Consider the following 20,851-nt stretch of genomic DNA (forward strand, 5'->3'; position numbering starts at 1 on the left):
GAGACACAGACAGGCAAAGGAGTGAAAGGAGAGACACAGACAGGCAAAGGAGTGAAAGGAGAGACACAGACAGGCAAGGGAGTGAAAGGAGAGACACAGACATGCAAGGGAGTGAAAGGAGAGACACAGACAGGCAAGGGAGTGAAAGGAGAGACACAGACAGGCAAGGGAGTGAAAGGAGAGACACAGACAGGCAAGGGAGTGAAAGGAGAGACACAGACAGGCAAGGGAGTGAAAGGAGAGACACAGACAGGCAAGGGAGTGAAAGGAGAGACACAGACAGGCAAGGGAGTGAAAGGAGAGACACAGACAGGCAAGGGAGTGAAAGGAGAGACAGAGAAAGGCAAGGGAGTGAAAGGAGAGACACAGACAGGCAAGGGAGTGAAAGGAGAGACACAGACATGCAAGGGAGTGAAAGGGAGAGACAGAGAAAGAGGCAAGGGAGTGAAAGGAGAGACACAGACAGGCAAGGGAGTGAAAGGAGAGACACAGACAGGCAAGGGAGTGAAAGGAGAGACACAGACAGGCAAGGGAGTGAAAGGAGAGACACAGACAGGCAAGGGAGTGAAAGGAGAGACACAGACAGGCAAGGGAGTGAAAGGAGAGTCACAGACATGCAAGGGAGTGAAAGGAGAGACACAGACATGCAAGGGAGTGAAAGGAGAGACACAGACATGCAAGGGAGTGAAAGGGAGAGACAGAGAAAGGCAAGGGAGTGAAAGGAGAGACACAGACAGGCAAGGGAGTGAAAGGAGAGACACAGACAGGCAAGGGAGTGAAAGGAGAGACACAGACATGCAAGGGAGTGAAAGGAGAGACACAGACAGGCAAGGGAGTGAAAGGAGAGACACAGACATGCAAGGGAGTGAAAGGGAGAGACAGAGAAAGGCAAGGGAGTGAAAGGAGAGACACAGACAGGCAAGGGAGTGAAAGGAGAGACACAGACAGGCAAGGGAGTGAAAGGAGAGACACAGACAGGCAAGGGAGTGAAAGGAGAGACACAGACAGGCAAGGGAGTGAAAGGAGAGACACAGACAGGCAAGGGAGTGAAAGGAGAGACACAGACATGCAAGGGAGTGAAAGGGAGAGACACAGACATGCAAGGGAGTGAAAGGGAGAGACACAGACATGCAAGGGAGTGAAAGGGAGAGACAGAGAAAGGCAAGGGAGTGAAAGGAGAGACACAGAAAGGCAAGGGAGTGAAAGGAGAGACAGAGAAAGGCAAGGGAGTGAAAGGAGAGACACAGACAGGCAAGGGAGTGAAAGGAGAGACACAGAAAGGCGAGGGAGTGAAAGGGAGAGACACAGAAAGGCAAGGGAGTGAAAGGAGAGACAGAGAAAGGCGAGGGAGTGAAAGGAGAGACAGAGAAAGGCGAGGGAGTGAAAGGCAGAGACAGAGAAAGGCGAGGGAGTGAAAGGGAGAGACAGAGAAAGGCAAGGGAGTGAAAGGAGAGACAGAGAAAGGCAAGGGAGTGAAAGAAGAGACACAGAAAGGCAAGGGAGTGAAAGAAGAGACACAGAAAGGCAAGGGAGTGAAAGGGAGAGACAGAGAAAGGCAAGGGAGTGAAAGGAGAGACAGAGAAAGACAAGGGAGTGAAAGAAGAGACACAGAAAGGCAAGGGAGTGAAAGGGAGAGACAGAGAAAGGCAAGGGAGTGAAAGGGAGAGACAGAGAAAGGCGAGGGAGTGAAAGGAGAGACACAGAAAGGCAAGGGAGTGAAAGGAGAGACACAGAAAGGCAAGGGAGTGAAAGGGAGAGACAGAGAAAGGCGAGGGAGTGAAAGAAGAGACACAGAAAGGCAAGGGAGTGAAAGGGAGAGACAGAGAAAGGCGAGGGAGTGAAAGGGAGAGACAGAGAAAGGCGAGGGAGTGAAAAGGAGAGACAGAGAAAGGCAAGGGAGTGAAAGGAGAGACAGAGAAAGGCGAGGGAGTGAAAGGAGAGACAGAGAAAGGCAAGGGAGTGAAAGAAGAGACACAGAAAGGCAAGGGAGTGAAAGGAGAGACACAGAAAGGCAAGGGAGTGAAAGGAGAGACACAGACAGGCAAGGGAGTGAAAGGAGAGACACAGACAGGCAAGGGAGTGAAAGGAGAGACAGAGAAAGGCAAGGGAGTGAAAGGGAGAGAAAGGGAGAGGAGGGAAGGGAGTGGGTAGAGGAGGGAAGGGAAGGGGAGAGGAGGTGGGGAAGGGAGTGGGTAGAGGAGGGAAGGGAAGGGGAGAGGAGGGAAGGGAAGGGGAGAGGAGGTGGGGAAGGGAGTGACATTTGAGAAGTTGTCTATTCTAGCTTGATATATTGTGAGTGAGCAGACATGAAGCCAGGTTTTCATCATGATGACACTGATCTGTCACAGACACTGCAGAATGAAACTAAGCAGGTACCAGTCCTCCCTGACAAGCCCATCAGAGAAACAAGACACAACCCTGATTTCACTCCTGTCTCCTTCTGAAGAGGCAGGCAGGCAGAGCCACCAGAGACCAGACAGCTGCCTCTTCTAAAACTAGACTGCCATTTTCAAAAGTCTAAATTAAGCCTCTACTCTGTCACGAAGCACACTAAAATAACTACAACGTCACAACCAATGGTCACAACAAGGTTTCACTATTAATGCACATAACTGCCACGTTACTGGAATACATTTTGTCATAGAGAAGAGCATTATGATGTTGGCCTTCTGGTCTGCCTATGGTTCCTGAGAGAGGTCGTGTTCATTAGGGCACACCGTAGCAAAAATGTTTTAAAAAAACGTTGTTTCAGATAGTACCTGTTAATCTCTTTCTGACAGTTTTTTTCCCCCCATGTTGTGCCTAAATGAACACAACCGAGGTGTCTTTGGAAGACCACTGTTATGGTCTCGTTACCTTGACATCTTTGTAGAGGTGGACGGGCTCGTAGTCGATATTGTGCTTCATGAAGTAGTCATTAACAGAGCACAGAAGGTTCATCTCTGGGAGGGAAAAGATGTCCATGAACTGTTTCATTGTGTGGCCATGGGAACTCTGGAGGAGGAGAGATATGAAAGATCAGATAGGAGAAGACATTAGTAAAGTGAGGTGTTACTAGGCTACGCAATATCATGTCTGCCAAAAACTGAAGATAACACGAGGCCGTGTCTATCTGCCATCAGAAGTAGATGGAGTAGCTAACTATCTAGTGCATGTGAGGTTTGGGTCTGTGTTCTTAGATTACCCATGGTTGGGCTCTACAGGGTAGAAACCTAATACTACAGTATCATGTGTCTGACTGTAAGGGGTGAAACCTGATAATGACTGGGGGGTGACTTGGCAATGCAGAGTGGCCTTGCTGCTAAATGTAACGGGGTCAGTTTATCACGGTCACTGAAACAGATCTGTATATAGTGACTGTGGAAGGGTGGAGGAGATAATATGGGCCCTACCTTGCCATAGAAGTCACTCATATTCTCCAGAGGGACATGGCAGCCATTGTACATGGCAATCACCTCCTTGTCTGGTACCGGGTGAAGACCCCTACAGGGGACAAGAGAACACACACGTTTGGACCAATCTCTTTTTTCTAAACCAGGAAATACTGCTAACCATTAACATTAACTGCATATCAGGCCTGTAAAGTAAAACACTGTAAATCTACAGTATAGTTACACAGATAAACATGACAGTCACACAGATAAACATGACAGTTACACAGATAAACATGACAGTTACACAGATAAACATGACAGTCACACAGATAAACATGACAGTATAGTTACAACAGATAAACATGACAGTATAGTCACACAGAGAAACATGACAGTCACACAGAGAAACATGACAGTCACACAGAGAAACATGACAGTCACACAGAGAAACATGACAGTCACACAGAGAAACATGACAGTCACACAGAGAAACATGACAGTCACACAGAGAAACATGACAGTCACACAGATAAACATGACAGTCACACAGATAAACATGACAGTCACACAGATAAACATGACAGTATAGTCACACAGATAAACATGACAGTATAGTCACACAGATAAACATGACAGTATAGTTACACAGATAAACATGACAGTATAGTTACACAGATAAACATGACAGTATAGTCACACAGATAAACATGACATTTACACAGATAAACATGACAGTATAGTTACACAGATAAACATGACAGTATAGTCACACAGATAAACATGACATTTACACAGATAAACATGACAGTATAGTCACACAGATAAACATGACAGTATAGTCACACAGATAAACATGACAGTATAGTCACACAGATAAACATGACATTTACACAGATAAACATGACAGTATAGTTACACAGATAAACATGACAGTATAGTCACACAGATAAACATGACAGTATAGTCACACAGATAAACATGACAGTATAGTTACACAGATAAACATGACAGTATAGTTACACAGAGGATTATCATTGCTTAAAGGTCCAATACAGCCGTTTTAATCTCAATATCAAATAATTTCTAGCTAACTGTTTGTTTTAAATAAAAAATATCAAAAAGAAACAAAAATTGCTTCTTAGCAAAGAGCTATTTCTCAAGCAAGAATTTAGCTAGAACTGTCTTGGAGTGGTCTGAGTGGGGAGTGGAAAAATAGCTGTTAAAACTAGCTGTTATTGGCAGAGAGGTTTGGAACTCTTTCTTATTGGTCTAACTAGGCAGGTCCAAAACTCCATCCCACCAAAACAGGCTGAAAAATCAGGCAGTCTTTTCAAACAGATTTTACACTAAAAGGGCATTATCATAACTTTCACAATTGCATAGTATTAGTCCAACCTCATATTGTGGAAATATATATATACAACACAGGAAAATCACGTGTTTGACTGCACTAGGCCTTTAATCAATGTATTCATAGTAATAGCTAGACTGCATATACCTGTATACGGTTCCCAGCTGTATGTAGTGAAAGGCATCGATCTTCATCAGTAAAGCCTTTTGGACATCATAGTGCAGTCCTCTGACAACAAAGTTAGGTATGTACTCGTACTCTCGCAAGCCCTCGGGGTACTAAGGCAGAAGAAAATGAGATGTTATCACTAAAGCTTGGAGAGGAACAGAAACAAGCATCTATGTTTATCACCATTTATTGGAGATGGACGTGTAAAACTGTCTTGGAGATGGACGTGTAAAACTGTCTTGGAGATGGACGTGTAAAACTGTCTTGGAGATGGACGTGTAAAACTGTCTTGGAGATGGACGTGTAAAACTGTCTTGGAGATGGACGTGTAAAACTGTCTTGGAGATGGACGTGTAAACTGTCTTGGAGATGGACGTGTAAAACTGTCTTGGAGATGGACGTGTAAACTGTCTTGGAGATGGACGTGTAAACTGTCCATCTGGAGATGGACGTGTAAACTGTCTTGGAGATGGACGTGTAAACTGTCTTGGAGATGGACGTGTAAACTGTCTTGGAGATGGACGTGTAAACTCTCTTGGAGATGGACGTGTAAAACTGTCTTGGAGATGGACGTGTAAACTGTCTTGGAGATGGATGTGTAAAACTGTCTTGGAGATGGACGTGTAAACTGTCTTGGAGATGGACGTGTAAACTGTCTTGGAGATGGACGTGTAAACTGTCTTGGAGATGGACGTGTAAAACTGTCTTGGAGATGGACGTGTAAACTGTCTTGGAGATGGACGTGTAAACTGTCTTGGAGATGGATGTGTAAAACTGTCTTGGAGATGGACGTGTAAACTGTCTTGGAGATGGACGTGTAAAACTGTCTTGGAGATGGACGTGTAAACTGTCTTGGAGATGGACGTGTAAACTGTCTTGGAGATGGACGTGTAAAACTGTCTTGGAGATGGACGTGTAAAACTGTCTTGGAGATGGACGTGTAAAACTGTCTTGGAGATGGACGTGTAAAACTGTCTTGGAGATGGACGTGTAAAACTGTCTTGGAGATGGACGTGTAAAACTGTCTTGGAGATGGACGTGTAAACTGTCTTGGAGATGGACGTGTAAACTGTCTTGGAGATGGACGTGTAAAACTGTCTTGGAGATGGACGTGTAAAACTGTCTTGGAGATGGACGTGTAAAACTGTCTTGGAGATGGACGTGTAAAACTGTCTTGGAGATGGACGTGTAAACTGTCTTGGAGATGGACGTGTAAACTGTCTTGGAGATGGACGTGTAAAACTGTCTTGGAGATGGACGTGTAAACTGTCTTGGAGATGGACGTGTAAACTGTCTTGGAGATGGACGTGTAAAACTGTCTTGGAGATGGATGTGTAAAACTGTCTTGGAGATGGACGTGTAAAACTGTCTTGGAGATGGACGTGTAAACTGTCTTGGAGATGGACGTGTAAAACTGTCTTGGAGATGGACATGTAAACTGTCTAAACTTAAGACACGGTTTTATAACGCTCAGTCAAATATTCGTTCTTTGAACATAGGCTTTGCAGAAAGTCCACTTACACCAATTCTCATGGGAAGATCTTGAAAAGGCTGAATATTTAAAAAAAAACACTACTTTAACTCATTTTTCCCCAATGATTTCCTCACCACTATTAGAAGATAAATGTGTCAACTTTAACAGGGTGACACTGACAGTATAAATGGAATCTCTCTCTATTTGGAAAAATATGGCAAGTGTTGAATAAATGGGGCGGGGGGTTGTCAAGGTTACAAACAAAGACACGGCCTGTGCTTTGTCAAGTCCAACAGAATGACATAATATAACAGTTTCCAGTTATTATGATTTGATTAATATGCATCTGGAGCAGAATGGTCTTTCATGTGACAGTGAGTGCAGTCTTATGCCAGTGCTAGTTAGGCCTGCCAACGACCAAAGCATTTGGTTATACTGCACAAACAGACCCGGGGCCGTATCCACAAAGCATCATAGAAAAGGTCCTAGGAATCACGTTAAAACATGTTTTATAAGAACAACAAAAAACTCTCATAGTAGGTTTTAAGATGACACAGCTCAGACAAAACTGAGCCAGGAGTCAAATCAACTCATAGAAAGTTCTCTCTCATCTGGTAATCACGACAGTTTGAGGTACCGCAAAGGAAAGAGAGATGATGACGTTTATTGACATTGTTGCAAATTACAGGGAATACTAATCGCGATGAGACATTGTCAAGCTGTGAACTCTATAGAAGTCTTCAGACCACCACAGTGAATGTGACTGTGCATCAAATGTTGCAATGGTTAAACAATATCATTTCCACCTATTGTGCTCCAAAGGGATAACTTGAAATAACATGATATAGGTTCATTAAATTATCAAAAGAAGAAAAAATTATTATTATTAGCCTAGTAGTTATTAATTATTTAGGCATATCATGTGAAATGGGCCTTGTGAAATCATTTTCAAAAGCATTCATTGTGGCATTCAATGGCAAATTGGCATGCCAATGACCATAGGAGCTGTTTGTGCCAACGTGCCAACTCCTATGATTGTTGTGCTGTCAGACCATAGGAGTTTTGAGTGACAACGACCATAGAAGTTGGCTATTTTTGTTTGTGCCTTCTTGCCAACTCCTATTGGCAAAACACGACAAACAGATGTGGGAAACCAGACTAGAAAAACAGACTCTGGTCCCAGATCAGTTTTGTGCCGTCTTGACAACTTCCTGTGGTCATTGTAATGCCAAACTTGCCCCCCCGGCGAGGAATTGGCAATACAACACAAACTTGGTATAAGATTTTCCATCTAAAACGGACACATGAGCACCAACATGTGAAGTTTATAGGAGCATGTCAAATTGGGTGTCAAATGAAAGATAAGAGTCTATATTTTTGAGAAATTAAGTCAAATATAATTATTTCAAGCATTTTCCGTCCCAAAAATTAGCAGTAAGCAAAGGCTCAGATCATTTCTAATGTCTCTCCCTCGTGTAGGGAGGATAATGAAAGTTCACAAAAGTAACAAGAAAAGGTAGACCTACTAAATAGTTACAGTGTGTTTCCTGATATCAAGTTTGTTTATTAATTATTATGTGATTAAAACTCATAATTATTTTACCAAATTGGTAGCGGATTCACCAAGAAAAAATCTGAATTACTGTAATTGAATTGGCTACAATGGGATATCATAGTTGGACACAAATCAGTTGGATCACCTGCTACTGTCCTCCCTTCCACTGGCTGTTATGTTCAGCTCATAGTGTCTCCTGCTACTGTCCTCTCTTTCACTGACTGTTATGTTCAGCTCATAGTGTCTCCTGCTACTGTCCTCTCTTCCACTGGCTGTTATGTTCAGCTCATAGTGTCTCCTGTTACTGTCCTCTCTTCTACTGACTGTTATGTTCAGCTCATAGTGTCTCCTGCTACTGTCCTCCCTTCCACTGGCTGTTATGTTCAGCTCATAGTGTCTCCTGCTACTGTCCTCTCTTCCACTGACTGTTATGTTCAGCTCATAGTGTCTCCTGCTACTGTCCTCTCTTCCACTGACTGTTATGTTCAGCTCATAGTGTCTCCTGCTACTGTCCTCTCTTCCACTGACTGTTATGTTCAGCTCATAGCATCTCCTGCTACTGTCCTCTCTTCCACTGGCTGTTATGTTCAGCTCATAGTGTCTCCTGCTACTGTCCTCTCTTCCACTGACTGTTATGTTCAGCTCATAGTGTCTCCTGCTACTGTCCTCTCTTCCACTGACTGTTATGTTCAGCTCATAGTGTCTCCTGCTACTGTCCTCTCTTCCACTGGCTGTTATGTTCATCTCATTACTGTTTTTTTTCTCTTTCTGTCATCTGGTGGTCAAAGCAAGACATTTACAAATGATTTACCACTGGTCTGACACAAAGCTAGAATCACTATGTATACGGATGATTCCACACTGTACATGTCAGCACCCAAAGTCAGTGAGCTCACTAAAAATCTAAATAAGGAGTTACAGTCAGTATCCTAATGGGTGATTCATAATAAACTGGTCTTAAATACATCTTCAACTAAAAGCATTGTATTGGGTTCAGAACATTCTCTAAGACGTAAACCTCAACAGGAGTTGTGTATAAATGGTGTGACCATTCAGCCAGTTGAGGAAGATGAACTCCTAAGTATAACATCGGATGGTCAATTATCATGGTCAAGACATACTGACAAAGTTGTTGTGAAGATGGGGAGGAGTATGTCTGTTTTAAAAAGATGTTGTGTTTTTTTTTTACACAAAAATCAACTGTACTAGTTCTTCAGGCTCTGGTCTTGTCCCAGTTTAATTACTGTCTGGTAATATGGTCAAGTGCAGCAAAGAAAGACTTAGCAAAGCTGCAGCTGGCTCAAAACAGAGCAGCACGCCTTGTCCTTAACTGCAATTTCTTAAACATATTTAACCTTTATTTAACTAGGCAAGTCAGTTAAGAACAAATTCGTATTTACAATGATGGCCTACCGGGGAACAGTGGGTTAACTGCATTGTTCAGGTGCAGAACGACAGATATTTACCTTGTCAGCTCGGAGATTCGATCTAGCAACCTTTCGGATACTGGCCCAACGCTCTAACCACTAGGCTACCTGCCGCCCCTCTACTCTAACCACTAGGTTACCTGCCGCCCCTCCACTCTAACCACTAGGTTACCTGCCGCCCCTCCACTCTAACCACTAGGTTACCTGCCGCCCCTCCACTCTAACCACTAGGTTACCTGCCGCCCCTCCACTCTAACCACTAGGTTACCTGCCGCCCCTCCACTCTAACTACTAGGTTACCTGCCGCCCCACAGAGAACTAACATCAACAACATGCCAGTCTTTCCTGGTTGAGGGTTGACAAGAGATTAACTGCTTCTCTTCTAGTTTTTATGAGAAATATTACTGTGATGACAATTCCAGATTGTCTTCATAAATCAAATACCATTCAGCTCAGACACCCATACATACCCCACAAGACATGCCACCAGGGGTCTCTTCAGACACCCCATACATACCCCACACGACATGCCACCAGGGGTCTCTTCAGACACCCATCCATACCCCACACGACATGCCACCAGGGGTCTCTTCAGACACCCCATCCATACCCCGCAAGACATGCCACCAGGGGTCTCTTCAGACACCCATCCATATCCCACAAGACATGCCACCAGGGGTCTCTTCAGACACCCCATCCATACCCCACACAACATGCCACCAGGGGTCTTTTCAGACACCCATCCATACCCCACAAGACATGCCACCAGGGGTCTCTTCAAGTCCAAAACTAATTCACAGCAACTATACAGAGCCATGATCACATGGAACTCCCTTCCATCTCCTATTACTCAAGCAAACAAAACTACCTAAAAAAAAAGTTTTAAGATTAAACAGCATCTCGTGGAATGGCGGGGACTGTGAGGGACACACACAAACAAACGTACACACAGACATACATTTTTTTTTTTGCATTATTTGTATTATGCATTTGTTTGTTTGTATATCGTTGTATTTCACATTTGTGTGACTGTCCTTGTCTATCAGTGTTCCAGTGTTTTGTTACTTGTCATGTTTTGTGGTTTTTGTGGAACCCCAGGAAGAGTAGCTGCTGCCTATGCAAAAAGTTATTTATTTTACATTTTTTATTTAACCTTAATTTAATCAAGGGCAAGTCAGTTAAGAACAAATTCTTCTTTACAATGACGGCCTACACCGGCCAAACCTGGACGACGCTGGGCCAATTGTGCGCCGCCCTATGGGACTCCCAAACATGGCCGGTTGCTATGGGGATCCGAATAAACCAATAAATACTGTATTTATTGAGAGAATGCCAAGAGTGTGCAAAGCTGTCATCAAGGCAAAGGGTGGCTACTTTGAAGAATCTAAAATCTAAAATTTGTTTAACACTTTTTTGGTTACTACATGATTCCATGTGTTATTTCATAGTTTTGATGTCTTCACTATTATTCTACAATGTAGAAAATAGTAAAAATAAAGAAAAACCCTTGAATGAGTAGGTTTGTCCAAACTTTTGACTGGTAATGTATATATATATATTTTTTACACTGTTTGGACAGGCGACCTAAAAAACTGCTTAGGCGGCTCGCCCAAGGATTACAATGGCAGACAAATCACTGGAATGGTTAACAGTGCCCTGCCAGAGAATCTCAGGCTGCATCCTGGCTCGTAGGGAGATAAAATATCTGAGATATAGGATGGCGACTGTACTGTGATGTCCAAACTTGTGAAACAGAGATGTCTATGATTGTTTCAGATTTTGTCAGGTCCGGAACAACCAAATGTCGACTTGTTTGGGGGCGGAGCTCATTAAAATAATAGCCAGTGTGTAGAATGACACCCAAATATGCAAAATAAGGATATTGCATATTTCTACCTTTGTGTACCTATTTAGGATAAATCACCATGAAGAGAATGATATTCATACTCATAATAATGCATTTCTGTATAGTACAGGTCAGGGATTCATCATGTAATTCTGTTACCATAATGCCATAACCGGATGTAAATCCACTTCACCTGCTGTAATTCAATCGAGTACAGGCTTAACTGAATGAACAAAGACGGAATGCAAGATGTAATTTTATTAAATAATCTGCCGAATTGCCTCGTCTCAGAGGGAAGATCCTAGGAGCCAGATGATGTGATGGCAGATAGCCCCTATGCGGTACTGCTGGCATCAAAACAACCCTGTTGGGGTGAAGGAGTTCTAATGACGGGCATTAAGGATATTATAGCTGGTGGTGGTAGGGAAGTGGATGGTTGTTAACTGCTGCAGAAAAACAGCAAGTGAGAGAACATGGGTAAGTTAACATATAAATACATCCCAAGATTTACACCCGATTGGTTAAGAGAGAGGGAAGTGATAATTGCAAGAGTGAGCCCATAGGTTGAACAGCAAGCGTGAGGAATGTGCATTATTGTGCCGTGCTTATAGGCTATAAGGTCAATAGGTGAATGACATTCCACACACGGCTAATAGGAAAGAGGAGAAACAAGACGCTATGATGATACGTTTGTATTCCTTCCCACTATGCCCGTAGAACAGGAAACAGAGTGAATTATGTTATACTTACTGAATGAAGTTAAAGGAGCATTCGAACCAGCCTTCCTGATTGAACTTTCCTAAACTCTATTTCAATCTAGTACATGTTTAACTGAGTGAACAAGAAAGACAGAGGGAAGATCGTCGGAGCCAGACGTAAAGGTAGGTAGCCCTACGCAGGACCGCTAGCATCGAAACCCACCCCAAAATAATAAGTTACTTAGCAGGGAGAAGGGACGCAACGAAGCAACAATTGGATCTAAAGATTAAAAACAATGACTAACTACATGTAAAATAGAGGCATGAAAGAAATATAAACAAAAGTGAGATTATACGGTAATGGAAAGTATTATATGTAATTTTCATTAAAGCATGGCGGGCTGAACGCCATGTGTTTAGATGAAATGCTACATACGCTTGTATGTAGAACCGCTGTAATGCCATTTGTATGATATAATGAGACATTTGCTTTGCGTCAAACTAAGTCATACAAAGCGATAGGGACACACGCCAAAGAGTGTCTGAACCGAATGCCGGCCTGCTGAGTGCCTTGCATGTTACGCCGATGATGAAAGTGTAATAATGAATGACTACATGAATGTTAAATGGATACTCGCCAACTAAAGTAGCTATTGATAGCTATGATAAAAGGACTATTGCTGAGAGGTTGGCCAATAGATTGGGCCTAACATATAAAGTGTAGGCAGAGCATGACCAGAGGATGGCCAATAGATTGGGCCTAACATATAAAGTGTAGGCAGAGCATGACCAGAGGATGGCCAATAGATTGGGCCTAACATATAAAGTGTAGGCAGAGCATGACCAGAGCATGACCAGAGCATGACCAGAGCATGACCAGCGACCTAGTTGCTGGAGGGTGAAGGTTGAATTATACCCTAGTGTGGCTGCAACTCCAGCTCTGAACGAGTGACCAGTGTAGCGTTGAGGTAAAATATAACACCTTTATATCACTTGAGAAAGGAGAGAGGTGAAACAGATGCGAGTTGTAGAGATGAAAGGAGAACGACGAGGAGCAGAGCGGGGTCAAGCGGGAATATATATTAGCGTAAAGCATGAGAATGGATTCAGTGTAAGTGCTAGCTATTATGATAGTACCCCAGGAACCTGATTTTAAAAGCTTGAGAGTGATTAAGGTGAAAAGACCAGATAAGAAAAACCTAAATCACATGAAGGAATAAAAGTGACAGGAGTTGCGAACTTGCCATTAGAAGGAAACCATGGAAAACCAGTAAAAAAAGACTTCGAAACGTCAATGCGGAGGGAAACCACATGAGGGCTACCAGCATATGCTGTAGAATAGGAAGTAGCAGGTAGCTTAGTATTGAGAATAAAAGTGTTGTGTTGCGATGAAGAGTCGTGCTGATGAATGGGCAAAGATGGCACGAGACAAAGCAACGAGACAAAGCAACGAGACAAAGCAACGAGAAGTAATAGTTGCCTGGGATAGTGTTTTCGCCTAGTGTGCGACATGCCATGGATATTGCTGAGATGAGGCCCTCTATAGAGTTACCATTTACCCGTAATGTAAAGGGCAACAAACTGCAGACATGTTGAGTCTGAAAATCTTCCAAAAGTACACGGATAGAAAGCAGACGTAGCAAAATCTGTACTCAGAGGGCCAACTGTCTATAACACATAATGAGATCTTAAATAAAGGTTCAATTAAAGCATCTTGAGATTATCAGGAACTGTTGTAACATGAAAAGGCACTTGAGTAAAAGTGTAAAGGAAAAACTTGAGCGTTAACCAAGGACGTGCAGGTGTCAGATGAACCTTGTACACTAGCAGTAAAGAAACCAACATGGTGGAACCCACTGCTGGGCAGCCTTCATATGAAAACTGAAGGTGGTGACTATGGGACCAACCGTTGTTAGTTGGGTAAGGATGTTAGCTTGCATAGAGAAGCATTTCCCCAGAATCAGTTCAGGTAAGATGTAACTCGGTTCTTAGAAACTGAAGCTCCACCTGTAACAATGAACACAATTATTAGAATGAAGACCTACAGGAAGCACAACTGAAGCTGAAAGACACAGTTCTTAATGTCGATGGCCACTCAGTTTGCTGCTGGGAGGCTGGAGAACATAACTCTTATTCGAGATGGAACTGATTGCAGGAACTGACTCAACATATCAAGGCATTGCAGAAGACATTTTGTTAATGATGAGATGAAATACAAAACGACATGTAAATGCCTACAGTGATGAGAGTTAAAAGGCAGTAGTCGGTCTACTGAGCTCAAAGTACGGGATGAAATATATATTGAATTGATAACCATATAGCTGTGAACAGAGCAATGGGCCGGTTTTATTTAACTAGGCAAGTCAGTTAAGAACAAATTCTTATTTACAATGACGGCCTACCAAAGGGCTGTCTACAGTTGAAGTCGGAAGTTTACATACAACATAGCCAAATACACTGCTCAAAAAAATAAAGGGAACACTTAAACAACACAATGTAACTCCAAGTCAATCACACTTCTGTGAAATCAAACTGTCCACTTAGGAAGCAACACTGATTGACAATACATTTCAAATGCTGTTGTGCAAATGGAATAGACAAAAGGTGGAAATTATAGGCAATTAGCAAGACACCCCCAAAAAAGGAGTGATTCTGCAGGTGGTGATCACAGACCACTTCTCAGTTCATATGCTTCCTGGCTGATGTTTTGATCACTTTTGAATGCTGGCGGTGCTCTCACTCTAGTGGTAGCATGAGACGGAGTCTACAACCCACACAAGTGGCTCAGGTAGTGCAGTTCATCCAGGATGGCACATCAATGCGAGCTGTGGCAAAAATGTTTGCTGTGTCTGTCAGCGTAGTGTCCAGAGCATGGAGGCGCTACCAGGAGACAGGCCAGTACATCAGGAGACGTGGAGGAGGCCGTAGGAGGGCAACAACCCAGCAGCAGGACCGCTACCTCCGCCTTTGTGCAAGGAGGTGCACTGCCAGAGCCCTGCAAAATGACCTCCAGCAGGCCACAAATGTGCATGTGTCAGCATATGGTCTCACAAGGGGTCTGAGGATCTCATCTCGGTACCTATTGACAGTCAGGCTACCTCTGGCGAGCACATGGAGGGCTGTGCGGCCCCACAAAGAAATGCCACCCCACACCATGACTGACCCACCGCCAAACCGGTCATGCTGGAGGATGTTGCAGGCAGCAGAACGTTCTCCACGGCGTCTCCAGACTCTGTCACGTCTGTCACATGTGCTCATGTGCTCAGTGTGAACCTGCTTTCATCTGTGAAGAGCACAGGGCGCCAGTGGCGAATTTGCCAATCTTGGTGTTCTCTGGCAAATGCCAAACGTCCTGCACGGTGTTGAGCTGTAAGCACAACCCCCACCTGTGGACGTCGGGGCCTCATACCACCCTCATGGAGTCTGTTTCTGACCGTTTGAGCAGACACATGCACATTTGTGGCCTGCTGGAGGTCATTTTGCAGGGCTCTGGCAGTGCACCTCCTTGCACAAAGGCGGAGGTAGCGGTCCTGCTGCTGGGTTGTTGCCCTCCTACGGCCTCCTCCACGTCTCCTGATGTACTGGCCTGTCTCCTGGTAGCGCCTCCATGCTCTGGACACTACGCTGACAGACACAGCAAACCTTTTTGCCACAGCTCGCATTGATGTGCCATCCTGGATGAACTGCACTACCTGAGCCACTTGTGTGGGTTGTAGACTCCGTCTCATGCTACCACTAGAGTGAGAGCACCGCCAGCATTCAAAAGTGACCAAAACATCAGCCAGGAAGCATAGGAAGAGAAGTGGTCTGTGGTCACCACCTGCAGAATCACTCCTTTTTTGGGGGTGTCTTGCTAATTGCCTATAATTTCCACCTTTTGTCTATTCCATTTGCACAACAGCATGTGAAATTTATTGTCAATCAGTGTTGCTTCCTAAGTGGACAGTTTGATTTCACAGAAGTGTGATTGACTTGGAGTTACATTGTGTTGTTTAAGTGTTCCCTTTATTTTTTTGAGCAGTGTACATTTAAACTCCGTTTTTCACAATTCCTGACATTTAATCCTAGTAAAAATTCCCTGTCTTAGGTCAGTTAGGATCACCACTTTATTTTAATAATGTGAAATGTCAGAATAATAGTAAAGAGAATAATTTATTACAGCTTTTATTTATTTCATCACATTCCCAGTGGGTCAGAAGTTTACATACACTCAATTAGTATTTGGTAGCATTGCCTTTAAATTGCTTAACTTGGGTCAAACATTTCGGGTAGCCTTCCACAAGCTTCCCAGAATAAGTTGGGTGAATTTTGGCCCATTCCTCCTGACAGAGCTGGTGTAACTGAGTCAGGTTTGTAGATCTCCTTGCTCGCACATGCTTTTTCAGTTCTGCCCACAAATTTTCTATAGGATTGAGGTCAGGGCTTTGTGATGGCCACTCCAATAGCTTGACCTTTGTTGTCCTTAAGCCATTTTGCCACAACTTTGGAAGTATGCTTGGGGACATTGTCCATTTGGAAGACGCATTTGCGACCAATCTTTAACTTCCTGACTGATGTCTTGAGATGTTCCTTCAATATATCCACATAATTTCCCCTCCCATCTATTTTGTGAAGTGCACCAGTCCCTCCTGAAGCAAAGCACCCCCACAACACAATGCTGCCACCCCCATGCTTCATGGTTGGGATGGTGTTCTTTGGCTTGCAATGCTCCCCTTTTTTCCTCCAAACATAACGATGGTCATTATGGCCAAACAGTTCTATTTTTGTTTCATCAGACCAGAGGACTTTTCTACAAAAAGTACGATCTTTGTCCCCATGTGCAGTTGCAAACCATAGTCTGGCTTTTTTATGGCGGTTTTGGAGCAGTGGCTTCTTCCTTGCTGAGCGGCCTTTCAGGTTATGTCGATATAGGACTCGTTTTACTGTGGATATAGATACTTTTGTACCGGCTTCCTCCAGCATCTTCACAAGGTCCTTTGCTGTTGTTCTGGGGTTGATTTGCACTTTTCGCACCAAAGTACGTTCATCTCTGGGAGACAGAACGTGTCTCCTTCCTGAGCGGTATGATGGCTGCGTGGTCCCATGGTGTTTATACTTGCGTACTATTGTTTGTACAGATGAACGTGGTAAATTCAGGCGTTTGGAAATTGCTCCCAAGGATGAACCAGACTTGTGGAGGTCCACAATTTTTTTTCTGAGGTCTTGGCTGATATCTTTTGATTTCCCCATGATGTCAAGCAAAGAGGCACTGAGTTTGAAGGTAGGCCTTGAAAAACATCCACAGGTACACCTCCAATTGACTCAAATGATGTCAATTAGCCTATCAGAAGCTTCTAAAGCCATGACATCATTTTCTGGAATTTTCCAAGCTGTTTAAAGGCACAGTCAACTTAGTGTATGTAAACGTCTGACCCACTGGAACTGTGATACAGTGAATTATAAGTGAAATAATCTGCCTGTAAACAATTGTTGGAAAAATGACTTGTGTCATGCACAAAGTAGGTGTCCTAACCGACTTGTCAAAACTATAGTTTGTTAACAAGAAATGTGTGGAGTGGTTGAAAAACGAGTTTTAATGACTCCAATCTAAGTGTATGTAAACTTCTGACTTCAACTGTATATAAGGTGCCACAGTTGACAGTGCATGCCAGAGAAAAAAAAACAGGCCTTGAGGTCGAAGGAACTGTCCATAGAGCTCCAAGACAGGATTGTGTTGAGGCACAGATCTGGGGAAGGGTTCCTAAAAATTTCTGCAGTGTTGAAGATCCCCAAGAACACAGTGCCCTCCATCATTCTTAAATGGAAGAAGTTTGGAACCACCAATACTCTTCCTAGAGCTGGCCGCCCAGCCAAACTGAACAATCGGGGGAGAAGGGCCTTGGTCAGGGAGGTGACCAAGAACCCGATGGTCACTCTGACAGAGCTCCAGAGTTTTTTTGTGGAGATGGGAGAACCTTCTAGAAGGACAACCATCTCTACAGCGCTCCACCAATCAGGCCTTTATGGTAGTGGCCAAGACGGAAGCCACTCCTCAGTAAAAGGCACATGACAGCCCGCTTGGAGTTTGCCAAAAGGTACCTAAAGGACTCTAAGACCATGGGAAACAAGATTTTCTGGTCTGATGAAACCAAGATTTAACTTTTTAGCCTGAATGCCATGCGGAAACATGGCAGCATCATGCTGTGGGGATGTTTTTCAGCGGCAGGGATTGGGAGACTAGTCAGGATTGAGGGAAAGATTAACTGAGCTAAGTACAGAGAGATCCTTGATGAAAACCTGCTACAGAGTGCTCAGGACATCAGACTGGGGTGAAGGTTCACCTTCCAACAGGACAACTACCCTAAGCACACAGCCAAGACAATGCAGGAGTGGCTTCGGGACAAGTCTCTGAATGTCCTTGAGTGGCCAAACCAGAGCCCGGACTTGAACCCAATCGAACATCTCTAGAGAGACCTGAAAATATCTGTGCAGCGACGCTCCCCATCCAACCTGACAGAACTTGAGAGGATCTGCAGAGAAGAAATGGGAGAAACTTCCCAAATACAGGTGTGCCAAGCTTGTAGTGTCATACTCAAGGAGACTCGAGGCTGTAGTCCCTGCCAAAAGGTGCTTCAACAAAGTACTGAGTAAATGGTCTGCATACTTTCTGAATGCACTGTATGACAATACTATTAGATTGTATTGATTAGGCACGTTAGCCGTTACAATGAAGGCTATATTATGCCTATGCATTGCGTGCAGAACTTAAGAATGAAGTGACAATGAGTAACGATGAATATCGGCAGATAAATATAGGCTAATCATGATTATAGGGCAGTGGCGGTCATGACATTTTGTCAGCTGGCTATTGTCAAGCAAATGACTGCCGATCTCACAATAATTGACCACTAATATATATATATTTTTAAATGTTATCTCCAGGCTTTCATGTCTAGCATCTCCAGGTCCGTACAAGCCGCTGATGTACGCCTTTGGAACATCGACAGCTACTAAATATACACCGAGTGGACAAAACATTATGAACACCTGCTCTTTCCATGACATAGACTGACCAGGTGAATCCAGGTGAAAGCTATGATCCTTTATTGATGTCACCTGTTAAATCCACTTCATTCAGTGTAGATGAAGGGGAGGAGACAGGTTAAAGAAGGATTTTTAAGCCTCGAGACAATTGAGACATGGATTGTGTATGTGTGCCATTTCAGAGGTTGAATGGGCAAGACAAAATATTTAAGTGCCTTTGAACGGGGTATGGTAGTAGGTGTCAGGAGCACCAATTTGTATCAAGAACTGCAACGCTGCAGGCTTTCTCACACATCAGTTTCCTGTGTGTATCAAGAATGGTTCAAAGGACATCCAGCCAATTTGACAACTGTGGGAAGCATTGGAGTCAACATGGGCAAGCATCCCTGTGGAACGCTTTTGACACCATGTTGCGTCTATGCCCTGATGAATTGAGGCTGTTCTGAGGCTCAAGGGGGGGGGGGGGGCTGCAACTCAATATTAGGAAGTTCTTCTTAATGTTTTGTATTGTAAACTCAGTGTACACCACAAAACAAAACCATTATTTCTTTTAGGCAGGTCTAAAGAAACATTATGATACGAAGAAAACGTATTTCAGAAGAACCGAATATGTCAGCCTATTGTATGTGATCTGGCCATGCGCCTTGCCATAGGCTGTAGGCTAGTTCATTTAGCAGACAAGATAAGCTTGTCTGTCTATTATTCTATAAACATTATAGTATATAATAATATAATTGAACCTTCCCCATTCCTGGAGCGAGTGGATACATGAAGAGGCTATGTTGAACGTAAAAAGTGATACTTTTTTAAATGCGAATGGAGGTTGCTTTCCTGCAGTTTTGTTTTTTTAAATAATGCTGGGTAGGCTACTCTGGTTTTATAGTGGCGCAGCTGACAAATAAATATAGTCGCAGCTGGGATCCTCCTCTTTTTAGTGACAACCCCAAAAAACTCTGCTTTCACACGAGATTGCGTATAGAAATGTCTGGGCTTATAAGAACACATTTCACTTCACGATTTAACTATTGTTTGAGGAGCAGGCAGCCTCTCACTGTGTTACAGGTGATATTCTGCTGAATTCAGCTCCATGTTCCTGCAGCTACCCAGTGCTTAATTTTAAGTGAAATCTGTTCAGGAACATGATTAGTAACATGTTTTCACAAAAGAAAAACATATTTAATTCAACTGTTGACAGCCCCTATCCCTGCGCGCTCGAGAAAGGAATGAATGAGAGATAGGAGGAGATGGAAACATATGGTGTTGAGATATTATGTAGCTTAAGCTAATGTATCAGCCTATTTTATATAACCTTTATTTAACTAGGCAAGTTAGTTAAGAACAAATTCTTATTTTCAATGAGGGTCGAGGAGCTGCCTTGTTCAGGGGCAGAACGACAGATTTTTACCTTGTCGGCTCTGTGATTCGATCTTGCAACCTTTCGGTTACTAGTCCAACGCTCTAACCGCTAGGCTACCTGCCGCCCCCAATGAACCGACAGCATCGCCTAGGCCTGTCGGTTCTCTCCCAGACTCATGGATAGATAGTTTTCAGTGTAGCATAAGGTAACCAATCCATCCAGTATGCATAATAATACAGTCCACAATCAAAGGAGATTATTAGAATTTGTGTAGGCTAGACCAATTATGTACCAACGACATCTTAAATATATATTTTTTTTTCTTCTTCTGCCGTACGTAATATGCAGTAGGTTATTAGGCTCTGTATTGTATAATGGCACAATCATTATTTAAATTAAGTTACATTTTTGGGGGGGCTTGGCATCACATACACACATTACATACATGCATACATACATACATACATTACATACATACATACATACATACATACATACATACATACATACATACATACATACATACATACATACATACATACATACATACATACATACATACATTACATATATAGGCC

At 43.3% G+C, this 20,851-nt stretch overlaps 1 protein-coding gene across 1 annotated transcript in view; it reads right to left on the minus strand.

Annotated features, from left to right (window-relative positions):
- LOC120066788 (5'-nucleotidase domain-containing protein 3-like) overlaps positions 1 to 20,851 on the minus strand; it is a 47,456-nt gene that overhangs the window by 21,009 nt on the left and 5,596 nt on the right. Inside the window, exons 3-5 of the mRNA XM_039018258.1 lie at positions 4,873 to 5,003; positions 3,393 to 3,483; positions 2,857 to 2,994 (exon numbers count right to left, since the gene is read on the minus strand). Of these exons, the coding sequence (XP_038874186.1) occupies positions 2,857 to 2,994; positions 3,393 to 3,483; positions 4,873 to 5,003 (360 nt within the window). The remainder of the gene's footprint in view (positions 1 to 2,856; positions 2,995 to 3,392; positions 3,484 to 4,872; positions 5,004 to 20,851) is intronic.

Source organism: Salvelinus namaycush, chromosome 21 (genome assembly GCF_016432855.1).
Source record: "Salvelinus namaycush isolate Seneca chromosome 21, SaNama_1.0, whole genome shotgun sequence".
Taxonomy (NCBI): domain Eukaryota; kingdom Metazoa; phylum Chordata; class Actinopteri; order Salmoniformes; family Salmonidae; genus Salvelinus; species Salvelinus namaycush.